Source organism: Rhineura floridana, chromosome 8 (genome assembly GCF_030035675.1).
Source record: "Rhineura floridana isolate rRhiFlo1 chromosome 8, rRhiFlo1.hap2, whole genome shotgun sequence".
NCBI classification, from domain to species: domain Eukaryota; kingdom Metazoa; phylum Chordata; class Lepidosauria; order Squamata; family Rhineuridae; genus Rhineura; species Rhineura floridana.
Genome location: NC_084487.1, coordinates 62,407,322 through 62,426,540, shown reverse-complemented (window position 1 = coordinate 62,426,540; position 19,219 = coordinate 62,407,322). Strand labels below are relative to the sequence as shown.

General features: G+C 39.1%; 1 protein-coding gene across 4 annotated transcripts in view; it reads left to right on the top strand.

Moving 5' to 3' along the window:
- LRRIQ1 (leucine rich repeats and IQ motif containing 1) overlaps positions 1–19,219 on the top strand; it is a 157,636-nt gene that overhangs the window by 17,702 nt on the left and 120,715 nt on the right. For all 4 annotated transcript variants that reach the window (XM_061639640.1, XM_061639639.1, XM_061639641.1 and 1 more), the window contains exons 8-11: positions 432–1,775; positions 2,408–2,560; positions 8,025–8,175; positions 17,367–17,560. In XM_061639640.1, the coding sequence (XP_061495624.1) occupies positions 432–1,775; positions 2,408–2,560; positions 8,025–8,175; positions 17,367–17,560 (1,842 nt within the window). The remainder of the gene's footprint in view (positions 1–431; positions 1,776–2,407; positions 2,561–8,024; positions 8,176–17,366; positions 17,561–19,219) is intronic.

Here is a 19,219-nt window from a genome sequence, read left to right as displayed (position 1 = left end):
AGAGTATGCTGAGTGTGACACTTCTCTGTGTAGTTAACCTTGTTTCTTCTTTTGGGATAGCACAGTGCTTTTGGAACATCTACTAGTACAGTTACAAATATTTAATATTTGTAATCCATTTTCTTTCCAGAAGGATATCTAAAGTGGTTAAATGGAGGAAAGGCTAATAATGTCAGCACAGCTATATTGAACAATAAATGGAAAACAATGGTGTACAAAAACGTGACTAACGTACTTGGCCTCTTGCACACAAGTAAACTATATTTACACACAAGTACATTTGTTCCTCCTTGCCTCGCCTCCTGTTGCCTGCCTGATTTGGATGAGTTAATATACAAATACTAATGTCAATTTGTATTTTGTATGATGTGCATTTGTAAGACCAAACTCTGATATTGCTTACAAAAGCTTGTTTTTTTGTTTGGGTTTAGGAGTTGATTAATAACTTACACATACAAATAGAAGAAGAAAAAAAGACCTTTGAAGAACAACAAGCAATGGAAAGAAAACACTTGTCAGAAAAGCAGAATATGGCAGCTGTAAAAATTCAAGCTATGTTTAGAGCATTTTTAGTGTACAAAAAATATGCCCCAGTTTTGAAAGAATGGAGAAAAGAGCTAGAAAAGAAAAGAGAATTACAAGAAATGATGAAAAGGGAAATGAAAGAAAAGCAGGAAAGATGGATGAGGAGGGCTGTAGAGAAGAAAGAACAAGAGGAAAAACAAAGAAAGAGACAAGAAGAAAAGGAGAGACAAGAGCTTGCAGAAAAGATGAAGAGGCATGAAGAATATGAAAAGAAGAAAGAAATTATGAGACTTCAGCGAGAGCAGCTAATGTTGAAAGAATTGGAAAGTGCAGAAAAGGGCAAACTAAAATCTGTGATAGAAAATAAAATGGAATCTGAAGATATGGATAAAGAAATACAGCTTTCCAAGAAACAACAAGAAATAGAACAAGTCGAAGAAGATAAAACTGAAAAAATACAAAGGAAAAAGAAGCTTGAAAATACAGATAACAATACAGAAATAGCAAACGACGTAAAAGCAGTAGCAAAGGTAGAAGAACAAAAGGAAGAAAAAGCTGCCAAAATAGAAAGGGGAGTGGGACCCAAAAATACAGATAAGGCTTTAGCAATAGCAAATAGGGAGGAAGAAATCAAAAAGATAAACGAACAAGAAAAAGCCAAAGATGAAAAAACAAAATTAATTGTGGAAAAGGAACAGAGAAAAGAAACACAGGAAAAAATGTATGAGAAAGAGAAAGAAGATGAAAAACATGGAATGATGCACGTAGGAAATGATGCGAAAGACCATTGTTTGACAACTACAGAATTTCAGAAAAACAGTAGCACAAATGCTCTCAAAAGTGAAACTATTACAATAGTTAATCAGAAAAACAGCAGACATAGCAATTGCATTAGCAGGGATGTTCAGCTAGATTCTGGAGACATTGGACAGATAGATGGGCCTTATGCATCTGAAAATATTAAAATAGAGCTTGCTTTAAAAGAAGTTCATGAAGAAGTCACAAATCGTTGGGCCAAAGGTGAGAACTCAGTCAGTTTTTTTGAGCAACCATTCTTGCTTTCTGATTTTATTGAAAATAAAAGATTAGTGTGGATGAAAACATGTAAATCCTGGTCTAGAATATATAGGGAACATCAGAGGAAAAAAATGGTTGAAAGAAGCAGACCACGGAAATGCTCAGCTAGCTTGATACCTCCTCTGAGTGCCACCATGATAATCCAGGCTGGCCCTTGGAATACTCTGCAACAGGTGAGTAAAAGCTGGAAGTTCAAAACTGCAATGCAAGTATCTTGTATGGCACTGCGTATGTATGGAGAGCTCTTCAAAGCTTTAGCACTGACCTAACATTTCTCCCCATCAAGGAAGTGAGAAATGAATCGCTAACTTCAGGTTAAGTTAGATACTTAAGTACTTAAATAATTTACTGACTTTTATAGAAAACCTTTTCCACATTCTTTGTTCTTGCATGTGTTCAGTCAAGTACATGATACGCTTAGAGATTCTTCTTTCTAATAGCTGGGTGCTGTAGTTCTGTTGAGCCGGTGTGTGTGTGTGGGGGGGCTATGACAGTATTGTGCAGTTAGTCAAGGAGAAGGAGTGCACCTGATCCCAACCTTCCAATAAACTTTATGCTGCTTATCCAGCATGTATATTGGTGGATAGGGAAGATGAGATATACTATAGTGTAGAACAGTTTTGGCACAAAGAAATATATGCTTCTGTAGTGGTGTGTTGGGGGGGGGACTATTTTTCCTAACCTTTTTGTCGGCACAAACAGTATTTTGGGTGGTATGTAATCACAATTTGAATAATGCATTACAAATATGATTCAAATGTTGCCAGAGTGTATATATTATTTCTTGTTGAATATATATATATAGGTGACCACAATTATCTTTCAAGATTTGCCTGGCTGCAGCCTCTCCACATTGTCACAGTGTTCAAAGCTTCAGTTTCTGAGTCTCAAACGTTGTGGATTGGTTGCTTTGGAAGGACTGGACAACTGCAAAGATCTAAAATACATAGATGTAGAGGTACCACATTTTATGCTCTTTTGAAATGAAAATTATTTTAAAATGTGTTATTACACATCCTACTCCAAATACAGTAAGAACATAAGAACCACAGTGGATCATACAAAAAAGGCTTAGCTAGTCTAGCATCATATTTTCCATAGTAGCCAAACAGAAGCCTATGATGAGTCCACACACAGAACATACGGTCAGTAACCCTCTCCCACTATTACTGTTCCCCAGTAATTGGTATGTAAAGTCAGAGCATTAGTGATAAGCCTGATGCAGATGTGTTTGTGTAGATTATATATCTTTTGCAATTTTTTAAAAAAACAATGTTTGCATAGAACTTGAAAGCCTGTGATGCTCCATAATGTGAAATTTAAAATTCAAAATACTTCAATCTTCTTTCACTTTTGGCATTTGAATTGTGAGTAAATGAGACCCAGTTCAGAACACTAGCATCAGGCTTTAGAAATTGAGAGTGAGCTATGATATTTCCCTTTACTTACTTTGAGAATCCTAATTTAAAAACAGGATCAGAGGTACTACTGTGTGGGATTATAAGCAGGAGAACACTATTGCACTCATGTCCTGCTTGTGGGCATCTTGAAGGCATCTGGTTGGCCATTGTGAGAGCAGAATGCTGGACTCTATGGGCTTTGGGCATTTGACTTGATCCATTTTATGTTCTTATTCTCCACTACTGATGGGCACTATTTCTTCAATATTTTCTCGTACTTCTCCATAAAGCAAACTCCAGAATGAGGGAAGGAAGCACTGTTTCCTTGGTATGTGGCATTGCCACAAAGCCTCAGAGAGAGCATAAAAACAGGTACTAATGCTTCCTGCCCTCACTAGCAACTTCTGGGAAGGAAGGAACTGGGAAGCTGACAGCATCATAAACAAAGTGATGGTTGTGGAAATGATGAACGGGATGGGTGAGTATTGTGAAACCTTTTGTGCCCTGGCTCTACATTTGAGCTGAAAAAGTTCTCAAAATAACATTTGGCTTGGCTCTAAAAATGCACTCACACAAAGTGAATGGGGAAGAGCATTGTATTAAATTCAGCCTATCCTTGTGTTCACTGACACAAGGGTGACTCTGGTATAAATTCCTCTACCCCTGTGCAAAATAAGCATCATCGGGAGATATGTCTAAGGCTGGAACTATACCGTCTCCAGAGGTTTAATATGCTGACATGCTATAGCATTCTGTACCAACTGCAGTTTCCAGACAAAGCTCAAAGAAAGCCCCACATGTAGAGTGCATTGCAGTAATTCACTTTTGAAGCCCCTAGTGCCTGGACTATTGTGATAAAGTTATCTTGGTCCAAGAATGGCCCCAGCTATCACACAAGCCAAAGCTGGTAAAAGACTCGACTAGCCACCAAGAATACCTTCAGTGACAAAGTTGAATCCAGAAGTACCTCTACCCTTGCATACCTGCTGTTTCAGGGTTGAGTGCAATCTCATCCAAGGCAAGCAATTGGCTAATTTTTCAGACATGCTCCATTTTGTCAGGATTCAGGCTCAGCTTATTTTTCCTTAGCCATCCCACCACTGCATCCAAGCACCAGCCTAGGGCCTGCATGGCTTCTCCCAATTCAGATATTATGGGAAAACAGAGCTGTCCGAAATCTCCTAATGACTCCTCTGAGTGACTTCATATAGATATTAAATAGCATTGGGGATAAAATAGTGCTCCGTGGCACCCCCAGGCACAACTCCCAGGGGACTCGAAAACATTCTCCCAATTCTGTACTCTCTGGAGAGGACCATGTAGGTAGGATCAGAACCACTGTAGCACAGTGCCTCCAGTTCCCATCCCATGAAGTGGGTCCAGGAAGATACAGTGGTCAATGTGCCACAGAAAAATCCAGAAGCAAGAGTACAATCACACTCCCTTCTGCTGTCAGTAAAGGCCATCCTTCAGGCCAACCAAGGCTGTCTATATCCCATGGCCTGGCTTGAAACCAGATTGAAATCTGTGTCATCCAAGAATGCCTGCAGCTGTCCCACTACAATTTTCTCCACCACATTCCCTGGGAAGAATTTATTTGCAACTAGTCAGTAGTTAGTCCAGACCTGTTGTTGTTATTATGTGCCCTCAAGTTGATTACTACTTATGGTGACCCTATGAATCAGTGACCTCCAAGAGCATCTGTCATGAACCACCCTGTTCAGATCTTGTAAGTTCAGGTCTGTGGCTTCCTTTATGGAATCAATCCATCTCTTGTTTGGCATTCCTCTTTTTCTACTTCCTTGTGTTTTTCCCAACATTATTGTCTTTTCTAGTGAATCAGGTCTTCTCATTATGTGTCCAAAGTAAGATAACCTCAGTTTCATCATTTTAGCTTCTAGAGACAGTTCTGGTTTAATTTACTCTAAATATAAATGTACTGCCTTCAAGCCGATTCCAACTTATGGCGACCCTATGAATAGGGTTTTCATGAGGCTGAGAGGCACTGACTGGCCCAAGGTCACCCAGTGAGCGTCATGGCTATGTGGGGATTCGAACCCTGGTCTCCCAGGTCGTAGTTCCACACCTTAACCACTACACCACCCAATTATTTGTCTTTTTTGCAGTCCATGGTATGCACAAAGCTCTCCTCCAACACCACATTTCAAATGAGTTGATTTTTCTCTTATCCGCTTTTTTCACTGTCCAACTTTCACATCCATGTATAGAGATCGGGAATACCATGGTCTGAATGATCCTGACTTTAGTGTTCAGTGATACATCTTTGCATTTGAGGACCTTTTCCAGTTCTCTCACAGCTGCTCTCCCCAGTCCTAGGCTTCTTCTGATTTTCTTGACTATTATCTCCATTTTGATTAATGACTGTGCCAAGGTATTGATAATCCTTGACAAGTTCAATGTCCTCATTGACAGCTTTAAAGTTACATAAATCTTCTGTTATCATTACTTTAGTCGTGACGTTCAGCTGTAGTTCTGCTTTTGTGCCTTTCTCTTTAACTTTCAAATCATTACTGGTTTCTGCTAGTAGTATGGACCATTTTCTTTAGGAATGGTCGACCCCCTCACATAATGAACTGTTAGCAATGCCCCGGGGCCAAACAATCAAACTTCCTGTATCATATTTAATAAGCCATGTGGGACGGGGTCAAGAGGGTAATGGTCAGACATACAGCCACAAGCATCTTGCCCACCTCATACTGCGTAAACTAAAAGAGCACATCATAGACTGTGGTATTGGGTGCTTTGATTAGAACCGCAATAACTGCAGAGTGAACGTCACTCCCAAGTAGAGTGACTTTATTCTTAAAATGTGTGGCCAGTCTGTCACAGTGGGACCTCAAAAGCTCAGGGTCCTTCCTCCATAATGGGAGTCAGTAACCTCTAGACCATCCCTCCACTGGTTGGCTACAAGAGTATGCAGTGGATGCTGCAAAATGTGTCATTGCCACTTGCACTGCCATATGGTAGGCATAATTATGTACACTAACTAGTGTTCAGTCTGCTTCAGAGTGAAATTTGCACCACTTGTGCTCTAGTCTTCATCTGACTTGCTTCATAGGCCATAGCTCTCCAGAATACCCAGGAACCATTTGACTCTGCAGTGCTATAGAGGATGTTGGGAACAATTGTGTCAACTACCTGTCTCATCTCACTGTTTCATAGAGAGCTACTTGGGCTCTGCTATGCTAGAGAGGACACTTGGGAGTGATTGTGTCAGCCATCCATTTCATCTTGCTGTTCCATAGGGAGACCAGAACTTTGATAGGATTGTCATCTTTCTCTGCTGAAAGATTCAGAAGTCCATCAATCTCAGAGGGCAGCCATTCTGAACAGGCCCACCACCCTTGCAGGGGGGAATTGCTGCCACCAACCCAAACTTTCCTGTATAATAGTCTAACCAGGCTAAGGGAGTGTACTGTATCCAAATACACAATTCAGTCCATTCCTCACACCAAGGATGTGCTGTTCCTGGTGTGCTGGACCAGTGACCATTTGAGACAGCCCCATGAAAGCCATGAAGCCCTGAGCTGTAACAATAGCACCTTCTGCATAGATATTAAAATCACCCACGACTATTGTCCTGGGGTCATCCAGCACCTTGCAAGTGACCAACTTTGTCAAGGAGGCTGCTGGACAGCAGGGTGGTCAATACATCAGCAGAATCCCCAGTCTGTCTCTCTGGCCAAACAACAGAGCAAACCCTCTAAGCCCATTCCAAGATCAAGAAGTTTTCCTGGTAAAGGAGATGGTACTTCAATGGACAATGCCCCCCCCTCTGCTCCTCCTGGTGCTGTACTGAGTACCCGGGCAGGGACAGCCACCAGGCTTATCCATCCATGTATTACTTACATGCCATGTCAGCCCCTTCATCCAAGATGAAATTGTGGTTGAGCATGGTCTTGATAGTTAATGCCAGGTCAGTCCATAACAGCACCACCAGACCAGAGGACTCAGTGGATAAGCCACCAAAAATGACTAGCTGAAATGGAGAATAAGAGTCAAACATCTAGACTTCTGCCCCTCCATTCAAACTAAACCTTCCCCTATCCACAATGACTGAAATTGAGGCAGTATGATTGTAACTTTGTCACATGCTCATCCAGTCACATCTTAACACATCATCCAGTAACAGTACGTACAGCACAAAGATTAGTGCCACAAATGATAAACTAGGGATCACTAATAAGTGCCTCCCACACTGCCTGGTGGAAGACAGTAATCCCATTACTATATTCATCTCCCTGCCTCTCACTCAGGGGGACTCTACCACCCACCGAGGCTTTCATCCTAGAGTTACAGGCCTGGCTGGCCCATAGTACATGGCCTACCATTCCTAACTGACAGTGGGGGTGCCTCACCCCTATGACTCCCTGAAGTGACAACCCAAAGAGGAAATCCCCTTTGGTGTTTCCCCCTTTACAGGTGACCCTACCAAACATGGCAGAGTCTGTTCTTAATAGGACAGCCAGACTCTGCCAATCCAGACACTGCATCATCCCAGAAAGCCCTTTTTAGCTGCAGGCAGAAGTCACACAGAACAGAAACACCCACTATCAAACTGATGTAGCCAAATAAACATACATTCTTACTGGATGAGAGAGCAGATCAGGGCCACGACCAGGGGCCCAACCAGCCCCTTCCTGCTTAGTCCTTCTGTAGGTCTGCTCTCTAGCTCTGTGGTAGTCATTTAGTGACCATTTTGTATACATGACTGTATATAAATATATATTTTTAACTTTAGAACATTGGCTGCAATCCTAAGTGTCTTTGAACCAGGGTTTTAATGGGAGAAGAATGTTTAGCACAACGGTTTTGCTGTTCTACATGAAACATTAGTGTGTCTCTACACTATCTCTGTAAGAGTATCAATGCTGGTCAGCCTGGCTTTAGTAATTTTTGTTTGTCCCCATTATTCAGAATCAGAGTATAAATGCATAGAATTGTATTATAAAAAAACTGAAATAAAACATGAAAGATTTATCTACCTTGTTTTGTTTACAGGAGAACAACATTCAAGGGATGAATTGTGAGAATCTAGAAAATCTCTGCATTCTGATTCTGAACAAGAATAATATTTCATCACTTCATGGTTTATATGGCTGCACTAATCTATGGAATCTTGAACTTTCCTACAATAAAATCACTCGAATTGGTAAGGGACCAGCTATTTCAAATGATAAATAGTAGAATTGCAACCATTAGTAGATAAATAAATGTGCTTAGTAAAACATTTTCTGTCTACAGTAATTAAAAATAAAATCTTTATTTTTAGCCTCAGTAGTCTGCTCTTTTTAAAGCTATGGTGGTTGTCTCAGCATCAAGAGTCAGGTCAGAGGTAGGACTGCAAGAGGCAGTCTTACAGTTCCCAGTTGCACTCCAGTACAATAGCTTTCATTTACAGGGAAAAGTAAACAGGTGCCCTTTGGCACATGCCCTGGTGAACCCAGGGTCTGTGGTGGGGAACAGTGTCTGTACACATGGTTTGCCTTGCCAGTTTACTTGTTTCAAGGTAAACAAGAAAGCTTTCTGTAACTGGATGGGACACAGTTGAGAGAGGACCTGTTTTTCACTCAGCATACTGTTGATGCTATTCTAGGCTCCCTCTTTCTCCTCAGTGGCATCTCGTATTGCAGTCTGTTTAGTTGTCCCACAGATTTCAGTTGAAGCATGTGGAGGGAAGGGGGGTATTTATAATAATAAAACCCATCTCCCACTCCAGTGGCTTTCCTAAACCCATGCTGCTTCCACCATCCCATTTCATTCACATGCTCTGGAACCTTAACTTACTAATAACCCAGTTACTGTGGGGTATAGGAGTAGTACAAAGCCAGTCAGATATAGATATTATATTTAAGAAAGGTATTTATGTTTACCACAAGATTATTAAATACACAAACTTATCTGGTTACTTTAAAATAGTACTATCTTTAGATGTGTATATACTTTCTTAATTTGTTACTGTTTCTTTAAATAGCAACAGCTTATACAGAATTCAACTATTAATGTTAAACAAAAACAACTTGAAGGAAGTAGTTAGTACCCTGTTAAAACTCTTTAGCCAAATTGCCCTTTTATTTTCTCCACCCTAATTAAGCCTCAGCAGCACAGAGCACTGAGGACTCTGCTTGAAGCCTCTTTTTCCAGCCCTTTCTTGACCTATTAAAGTGCAGGTTTGTCTTGCTGTGGAAATCTTCCCTCTGGTACTCCTAGAAGTCACTAGAGACCAACATTCCAAGCTGCTTCTCCCTTCAGCACTGCAGACAGGCTCTCTCCTTGTCTCTTCAGTGTAAGCCAAAGCTATACCTGGCAAGCCTTTGGCCATTAAGCCACTCTCTCTGCCTCTCAGGTATTCCTCCTTCTTCCCCAACCCTTTTCTTCTGCTGCCTTCTTCTGGATGACACTACAAACACGAAGCGCTAACAACTCCAACTCTAACCAACTCTCTCCTGCTGCTTCTGAGATATAATGGCAAATCAAGGCCAAGGAAAGACCCTGTTATTGCCATCTACTAGCAGAAAATTGCAGCCCATCTCATGGTCTTTCATAAAACTTAGTAGCCTTAACAAACTGCCAAACAATGCCAAACTCTAACAATGAACACAAAGGTTCTTATCTTGAAGAGCTGATTCCATAGACAAGTCTTTAATCCCCAAATTGCTAGATCTTTGGAGGAGAGGCTCTCTGACTTCCACATATCTCACACAATCCCAAACAACATGATCTGCCGTTCCCACCATCCCACAAAGCTCACAACATTCGGAATCAGTTCTTCCAACCCTGTACAAGCCACTCTGATGAGCACCCCGCCATATATACATTTCTTCTGGCCCCTCTAGTCCAACCCCAGCCAATCACACTGTCTCACTGAAAATTCTAAATCTGCACATACCAATTAAAATATACCTTCTATTTTTCTTTTGCATATTGAAAATTCTAAGACCAGCCCTTCTTTGCAGCTGTCCATCAAGGCCCCAAGCGATAGTTAAACTAACGGACCAGGCAGAAAACTTCCCATGCCAAATACATTACAATGCACATTACAAAACAAATGCCAGGACACATTGCACAACATCCATTAAAATGTAATTCAAATAGACACGAGTTCCTCGCACAGAGCAGTTGAAATTTTGCTCCTGTCTTCATAGCACCACCCAGTGTTCATTTTGTTGATTATGCTAGACAAAGAAACAGAATTCATGAACAGACTTTAGTATACATGAGTATAATTAGTAAAATAATGTATGCATCTCATTTATGTTTCTCTAAATGAATTGGAAATTGGTTTTCAAAACTCATGGATTCAGCTGATGAATCAATAAAGAAACATACAACATGCTAAATAAAAGCACAATCTTTGTTGGCCATTATGCTGTGATAGAAAAGCCAAAACTACAACAACCCACTATTAAGTTAGAGGGCTGCACATAAAAAACAAAAGAGAATTATAAATTAGAGATCACATTGCAATCTATTTCATATTTCTAAAAGTCTCTGTTAATCTCCTGTTATGCAAAATAGTATCACAAAGTAATTGAACGAAGGCTTCTGTCCAGCCTTTTTATATGATGTCATACCAAAGTTTCTGTACCACCAAAAAGATTGCAGTGTTGAAAAGTTGAATTAAGAAGCCATTTTACTTCTAGCATATAAATCAGAACTGAAGAAATAAGGATTGTAAATGTGAGCATTTATAGTGGCAATGCAGCCAATTCAGTTGGTTATGTTTTAGATTGCTAAATTCTCTATATTAAAGTGACAGATTTCTTAGGTATGAGCTTCTGGTATAGGAATAGTGAATGTTGGCGTTCATTAAATCTCAAAGAACAGTGATCCAAGGTAAACCAACAAGGTGGACTGATAGATAGCAGAAATGCTGGAATCTGTGTTCAATCTGTCTTCGATGCCAGTAGAACTGTAAAGCATTACTTGTTTCAGACGGATTTCCTGAGGTAGAGTATCAGAAAGATTAATGTGAGAGTGTCATAATATGAATTGATGAGTCTTGGATATGAAGACTACAGAGTCAATGGAGTAAAAGCCTCCTGTCCTGTCTGTACATACAATGAAAGCACTGTTCTTACCTTTAAGTGAGATGAGTTTGAATGAGAAAGTAGATTTAAAGAAAACCACTTGGAGCCTGCTTTACTATCCTCATCAACTGCTTTGAGGAGGTCTGGTTTGTAAACTACATTTCATGTACATAGCATACATTTCATGTTACACAATCGCATATTGATAGTTTAAAAAAACTTAAAGAATAACACAAAGATAGTCTTGTGTTTTAAAAGATTTTCCCTCTCTAAATTCTGTAGAATTTTCGCAGGTAGATTTGGAAGCTGCAGTGTAACAACCCCACCCCACCCCTTATTATATTCAGCTCAAATGGTTCTGTGGCTGTTTCTTTAAAATGAGGCTTTGACTGCAACCACTTACCTGGGAATAAGCGTATTGAACATAATGGGACTTGCTTTTGACTAAGCATGCATTGGATTGTGCTATATATAATATTTTAATCATTTTTCTATCTCTTTAGCATCTCTTTTGTTTTCCACATCATGTAAAACTAAATGTAGAGAGATCTGCACTTATGTAAAACTCAATTGATAAAATGTGATTTTTCAAAAAAGTTTCTGTATTGCATACTATGAATGCTGTCAGCTCATTATCAGAAAATTTAACCTTGGTTTCCAATGCTCCATCTTAACCATGTTCACTCAGAAGTAAATCCATTGATATTAATGGTATTGAATTCTAAGTAAGAAAATTTAGTACACTGACAGATCAGAAATCAGAAATGTAGTATTGTACCAGCTTTCCTTAGTAAATATAGAGCTATGTTAGCTTTTGAGTTGCACAGAACCCTTAAAACAAAACATCACATAGTCTTATACCATTAGGAACCAAGCTATTAAAATAGATATTAATAGATTATTAATATATTTAATAACAGATTAATAACAAAGGTTTTGTGGCTTAATTAACAATGATGGATTTTAATCAGAAGGGTAGAAAAAGAAAAGTATGTTCTGTTTATTTATTTTTTTGAAGTGTTAATAATTTCACACCTACTTCAGTCCCCTTCTGCTCCCCCAAAAAGATAGTTAGGGCCAAACTACACATGATACAAAACATGTAATTAGAAAACTTGTCAGTTAGAGTGTGTGTGTTTTATTTAATAGCAGGTGAAGAGCCCCATGATTTTCACCAGGATCTCAGTATATGGGAAGGGAGAGTTTAACCTTCTGACTACCACACTAGCTGTTGGCCCCAACTGGCACCATGGCCAGGAAGGAAACAAATTTACCTACCCCATGCTCTGTGGTCTTAATGAAAGTTTGTCTGACAACATTTGCCCATTCTTTTTAAACACCTTGATGTGCTTATCAGTGATACACAGGAATGGGTAAGGGCAATGCTGTTGACACTTAGCAGAACAGTAGTAGGACAGGGTGGTGGTGAGGTCAGGGCTACGCTGGTAAAATAGCACAACCAATCAGGTGCTTTCACCAGTGTGTCACAACACATCCCTGACCTTGCTACCACACTGCTTCACCTAGAACCATTCCAGTAAGTAGCAGTGAACCCACTGCCGTGAAGGTGGCAGCACAGCACCACACCAGCCACTCCCGATGACCCATTTACAATAAGGGGGGGGGAATACTCACAATATTTTTTTTTTAAAAAGGTAATATGCCAAGCAAGAGGTCAGCCACAATATCGCCAATTTTTCAGATCTACTTTTTTATGCCAGCTGGAATCATAGAGGGAATGATAACTGTACTTTTCTAAGGAAAAAAAAATAATCCAAAGGGACGGCTCTAAAAAGCTTTTTTAATATTCTTTGACTCCACTAGATGGTGCTGGTTAACTTTCAAGATTTACACTACAGATAAAATCCAAACCAGTAATTTGCAATTTTGTGTTTAAATTTGGAAGCATATTTGAAAGTATTTTCAATAATTGAGGAATGGTAGTCAATTCTCTCCTGGTAGAGAGCATACTTGAATCAGTATTTTAGCTCCTATGCTAAAGCTGCAGTCGTAACCAGGTTACCTCAGAAGTGAGTCCTATTAAATTTGATGGGGCTTAATCCTAGGTAAGTGGAGTTAAGATTGCAGCCTATAAGTTTCTTAGGATGCAATCCAATACACACTTACCTGGGAGTGTTGAACCCAATGGAGCTTACTTCTGAGTAGACATGTATTGGGTTGCAGCATCTGTTTTTTAAATTTAATAGAACTTGGGACTTTTTTATAATACAATTTTATGCATATCTATTGAAAATCAAGCCTCCATGAATTCAATGGGCCTTACTCCCAGGTGAGCAAGTGTAGAATTGGGACTCAGTTCAGTGGCATTTAGCTATGGATAGTAGGATATTAGCTGCTGTTTGTTGTATTAGTATTAGAATTTTTTCACATCAGCAGAAATATTTATGGATATTATAATGGCTGCCTATTTCCTATGGCGCCAAGTTCAAGGTTCTAGTTTTGGTGTACAAAGCCCTATAGAGCTTGGGAACAGGATACCTGAAAGACCGTCTTATTCCTTATATGCCCAGTCGATCACTGCTTTCTGCAGGTGAGGGCCTCCTGCAGATACCTTCTTATCAGGAGGTCCATTCCGCACAATATAGGAAGTGGACCTTTAGTACTGTGGCACCTACCCTTTGCAATTTTCTCCCCATAAATATTAGACAGGCGCCATCTGTTACCTTTTCGATGCCTACTGAAGACCTTCCTCTTTCAACAAGCCTTTTAAGTTGGGACCTTATCCCAGTCTGCATCTGTGTTGGAATTGCTTTTTAATATGTTTTGAAACCTTTTAAAAAATATAAAAATATATTTAAAACCTTTTTTTATGTCTTCAAAGCTTTTTAAAAATGTATTTTAAAGTCTGTTTTTATGATGTTTTAAAGTGTTTTTAGTGCATTTGTTTGCCGCCCTGGGCTCCTGCTGGGAGGAAGGGAGGGATATAAATAAAATAATAAATAAATAAATAAATATTATAAACTGAGATTCTAAGCACAGTTCCTGTTTAGCTTGAAACATAGACTTCAGTCAAAAGAAGTTTTCAGTAAAGTTTTTAGCAAAGCAGTTCCTAGTGCTGATGAGACAATTTGTAATTCAGTTTTAAAGACATCTTATGTCTTGGCAGTAGGCACGGCTATAGTAAAAGCATCAAGCAAGTTTGCACTGTGCACACAGTTCTCTACTACGCATACAAAACTCTTCTTTGAATCATGACTCTAATTATAACAACAACAAATCAGTTTGAAGAATAGATTACCAAAATGTATGGATCAGGAGATGCTTTGTATATTAGAGTATATGTGGCCACATTTATAATTAGAAGCATGCACTGTGGATTTTGCAATCCGTAAAATAGACGGTATGCAAATAATGCAAAAGTTAGCGTATTGACTTTAGTCTTCCTTGTTCTCTCTCTTGATCAGCCTTGTGCAGAAAAAAAGCAAGCACACGTGATCTCACATGAATTGTGTTTTTCTTCCAAAACACAAAACTGAGAACTTTGAAAATATTACATACATCCTCCCAATTTGCAAACAACAACAAAAAACACCCTTGTATACTTTGTATTTGGTAATCATTCAGTTTCATAAGTACCACCATTCATAGCCTACAGTTTGTGGCGCAAAAAGAACCATCAGAAAATCTCTCCCTGCCTGCACTCTGCTTAGTCCTTAACAATATGCATATATCACTATTTTTACAACAATGGTTCCCAAACTTCCCCCCCCCCCCCACGGACCACTTGAAAATTGCTGATGGTCTTGGTGGACCACTTAATGCTTTTTCTGCATATTGTAGCAATCATAATGCACTGTGCTAGATGCTGTAGGACTCTGAATTGTATTTTTATTGCTTCTTTTATATCTTGTATTGTAAATGTTCAGGATTTAAACTACCATTTTCGAACATAATAATGTCATGTCCTAATTAATATCTGATTGTGAATTGCTTTGGGAAGCGATTCATAACTGAATAATAGTAATAAATATCATAAGAGGGGATGGGAACAACCTGTGGCCTTGCAGATGTTGCTGGGATTATAAACTCCCATCATCGCTGACCATTGGTCATCCTGGCTGAAGGTGATTGGAGTTGGAGTCGGACAAATCTGGAGAGTCACAGGTTGCCTATCCCTGCTGTAAGATGGTTGTTTTTATTGGCAGCATGATTAATTCATTTTCTTCATAACAAAAAAAAACATTAGCAATTGAAGGAGTGTCAGACGGTATCTCTTTTTGATTTGATTTCTGTAGGTGATAGAACATTCATGCTTTCACGTTGCAGGGAAACTTGTAGAGTTGTTTCACATCTGAGGTTTAAAATGGTTTATGCTTAAAGCAGTATTTCATGCAAAATTTAACCTGCTCTTTTTAAATATAATCCACATTAACATTACAATAACAGAAGAGGGCTACAATGGTGCATTTAGTGTTATGTTGAGAATTGTCTTAAGCAGGAAGCATGAGAATATAGTAAGTCTCTCTCTCTCACACACACACACAGAGATAAAATTACAGGGCAGAAATTGTTTATAAATGCAGATAAAAATATTACATTTTGTTAATACTGTATTGCAAGTTGCACAGTTGAGCAAAAGGTTACATCTGCTGTAATGATTCTGTATTGGAGTCAGTTTGTTGTTGTTGTTGTTATGTGCCTTCAAGTCGATTACGACTTATGGCGACCCTATGAATCAGCGACCTCCAAGAGCATCTGTCATGAACCACCTTGTTCAGATCCTGTAAGTTCAGGTCTGTGGCTTCCTTTATGGAATCAATCCAGCTCTTGTTTGGCCTTCCTCTTTTTCTACTCCCTTCTGTTTTCCCCAGCATTATTGTCTTTTCTAGTGAATCATGTCTTCTCATGATGTGTCCAAAGTATGATAATCTCAGTTTCATCATTTTAGCTTCTAGTGACAGTTCTGGTTTAATTTGTTCTAACACCCAATTATTTGTCTTTTTCGCAGTCCATGGTATACGCAAAGCTCTCCTCCAACACCACATTTGGAGTCAGTAGCTGAAGTCAATGCACAGTAATCTAGTATAAAGTGGTTAGTAGCAACATAAAGGGGGGGAACTATTTTTTTCTTTTACCAGCACAGTGGATCAGTGAAGCATTTGTAGCTGCTTAGTGCGGGAGCAGATATGCAGTGACAGTTACTGAAACCTGCAGATGCCAGTGCTGTATGAGATTATAGGACATTTATTTACTGTTCTGTGCTTTTTGCATAGTTAAACTTGGGAATTCACTCCCACAATATGTAACTTGAATGGCTTTAAAAGAGGCTTAGACATATTCATGAAGGACCAATTCATGAAGGATGGATAAGGCCACAATGGCTGTGTTCTTCCTCTGCTGTTGGAAGCAGTATGCCTCTGAATACCCGTTGCTATGACTCGCAAGTGGGGAGAGTTGCACTTTGCTCCTACTTGGGAATTTCCTGTGGACACTGGCTGGTTACTGTGCAAGCAGCATACTTTGGGCATTTGGCCTGATCCAGCTGTCTCTTATGTTTTTATATCACATTTCTATGATGAAAAGGGCACACAACTGACATGCACACAGCTGATAGGACTGACTGTCATATGGATCTAATCAGACTACAATACCTTCATCTAAGGTCCTTCTCCAAGGTGCCCCATCAGGTGAGATGCAGCAGGTAGTTACTGGGGAAGTGCATTTTCAGTGGTAGCATCCTAACGTACAATTCTCCTCCAAAAGACTTGCCTGGCACATTTCCTAATGTCGCTCCAGCACCATTTTATTTTATCAGTCCTTTTATTTAGTTTCAGTGTTGACTTTCTAAAAAAAATCTGCGATGTAATTTTGTTGCTCTTATATATTTTATTGTTAATAAGTGCTTTTATTTTTGTGTTTTAATTGTTCTGTATTTTTTGATCATGTAAGCTTCGTTGAGAATTAGTTGAAAGATAGGATATAAATATTCAGTAAACAGATATATACAATTCCCTTCAGACATGGACTTTTTATGTATAGTGGTACATAATTTTTTAAAAAATAAAATAAAATATGGAATTTGCTGCTAGGAGGCTACTATTTGTTACTGGTTTCAAAAGTATTAGGAATTGGATTATAATTATATTTTATAGATTAGATACATTAATGCTTTATTATGCTTAGTAACTATAAATTATATAAACATTTTATGCAAATATTTTATACAAACTGAAGTAGGAACCTATTCATTCTTAATGTATAAAATATGTGCTTGTACTTCTGAATACATAAGTAAAAACCAATGCATTTTTTAAAATTTCAGTGCTTTGAAATATTATACTTTTCTTTTTAGGTGGATTGGGTTCATTGAAAAATCTTCAACGACTGGTTGTGGATCATAATCAATTGATTAGCACCAAAGGACTTTCTGATACTCCTACTCTTGTGTATATAGATTGTTCTTTTAATCATCTTACTCATGTTGATGGCATTGAAAACTGTGGCCTTCTTCAAGTTCTGAAGTTACAGGGGAATAACCTCAATGAGGTAAAAAACCTTTATATGAGTTTTCTTTTAGGGCTATTATTCAATTAAAGAAGGCTTACAGAGTAATCCTAAGAGGTGGGGGACAGTCCGTGGTGGAGAAACTGCCATTTCCTAAGCTCATGCTGGGCAGCGCAGAAGGATGTGCTTCGCCCCCCATTATTCTCTGTTTTGCTTCCCCCCCCTCTTTCTGTTGCTTTAAATGGGAAGAAAAGTAACTATGCCAGTTTTAGCATTGGTGCTGTTTCTAAGAGCAAAGGAAAACCCCTGCAGGTTCATACACAAGGCACATCTAGTCCAGAGTCCTGTTCTTGCAGTAGCCAATCATTTAACTATGAGCTGCACTCTTCCCACTTGAGATTCCCTGCAACTAGTATTGAAGTTTACCATCTCCTATACTGGCAGTAGCACACAGCCATCATGGCTATTAGTCATTGACAGCCTTATTCTCTGTTATTGTTCCTGAACAGGAAGAGCCTTGCCACAGTAGTCCATACACCGGGAACCTCACATTTAGATGATTCTAATGTGCTATATGAGGGGCTACCCTTGCACCTGGTTTGGAAACTGCAGATAGTCCAAAATGCAGCTGCTGGAGTGTTTAGTGGGACACCCAGCTTTACACATATTACATTAGTGTTGAAAGAGCTGCACTGGTTGCCTATTAGCTTCTTAGCCAACTTCAAGGTTTTGTTGCTGACATTTAAACCCCTAAACAACTTGGGGCCAGGAGCCCTAGCAGACTGCTTCCCCTGAAGAAGACCCTGCTGGCCATTCTACAACCAGTTTGGTAATACTACATAAGTGACTCTTTTCAGTGATAGCAGCCACTCTCTAGTCCTCCCTTAGCTATAGTAATGACCTTTAAACACCTATTAAAAGAATATGTACTTGTTCAGGCTTGCATACTCAAACTTTCCTGGATCCAGACTCTTAATGTATTTATTTATGTATTTTGGAGTACACTTGTCAGTTTTATATGTGATACATAGGGTTTTTTTAACCTTTTAATCCAGTTTTTAGGAAATGTCATGTTGCATTTTTATTGTTTTTATGTAAACTGTTTAGAGTTTTTTTTAACTATTAAGCCGTATAGGTTTTATAAATAAATATTTTTTGTCTCAGCTCCTTTAAAGCCATCTAAGTTGGAGACCATTGGTACCCTTGGGGGAGGAAATTAGTGTAACTATGCACTGTAGGTTGTATTCAGCTAAGTCCTACTTAGAGTCGACCCATTAATGAATGTAAGTTAGTCATGGTTATCAAGTTCTGTAGGTCTACTATGAGTAGGACTAGTGTTGAATAACACTGTATGAAGAAGTACTTTCTTTTGTCTATCCTGAATCTTCCAACATTCAAGCTTCATTGGATGACACCAAGTTCTAGTATTATGAGAGAGAAAAACCTCTTTTTCCCTATGAGTCCGGCCATCACAGCGGGTGTTAGCTCCACCTATCGTGTGAAGGCAAGAATGTCTTTGAAGTCAAGACTAGGGGCGTCAGGCCCCTCCCACTCTCCAGTTCATTCTTGTCTTCGTACGAACAAGATTGGAAAACTTATCATTGAGACCCTATAGCGTAGCATTTAGCTAAGTTGTTTTTGTATTTGTTTATTTGTTTTGACTGGGTACGAACCCAGCGTCGCTTGTGTGTCTTCCCAGTC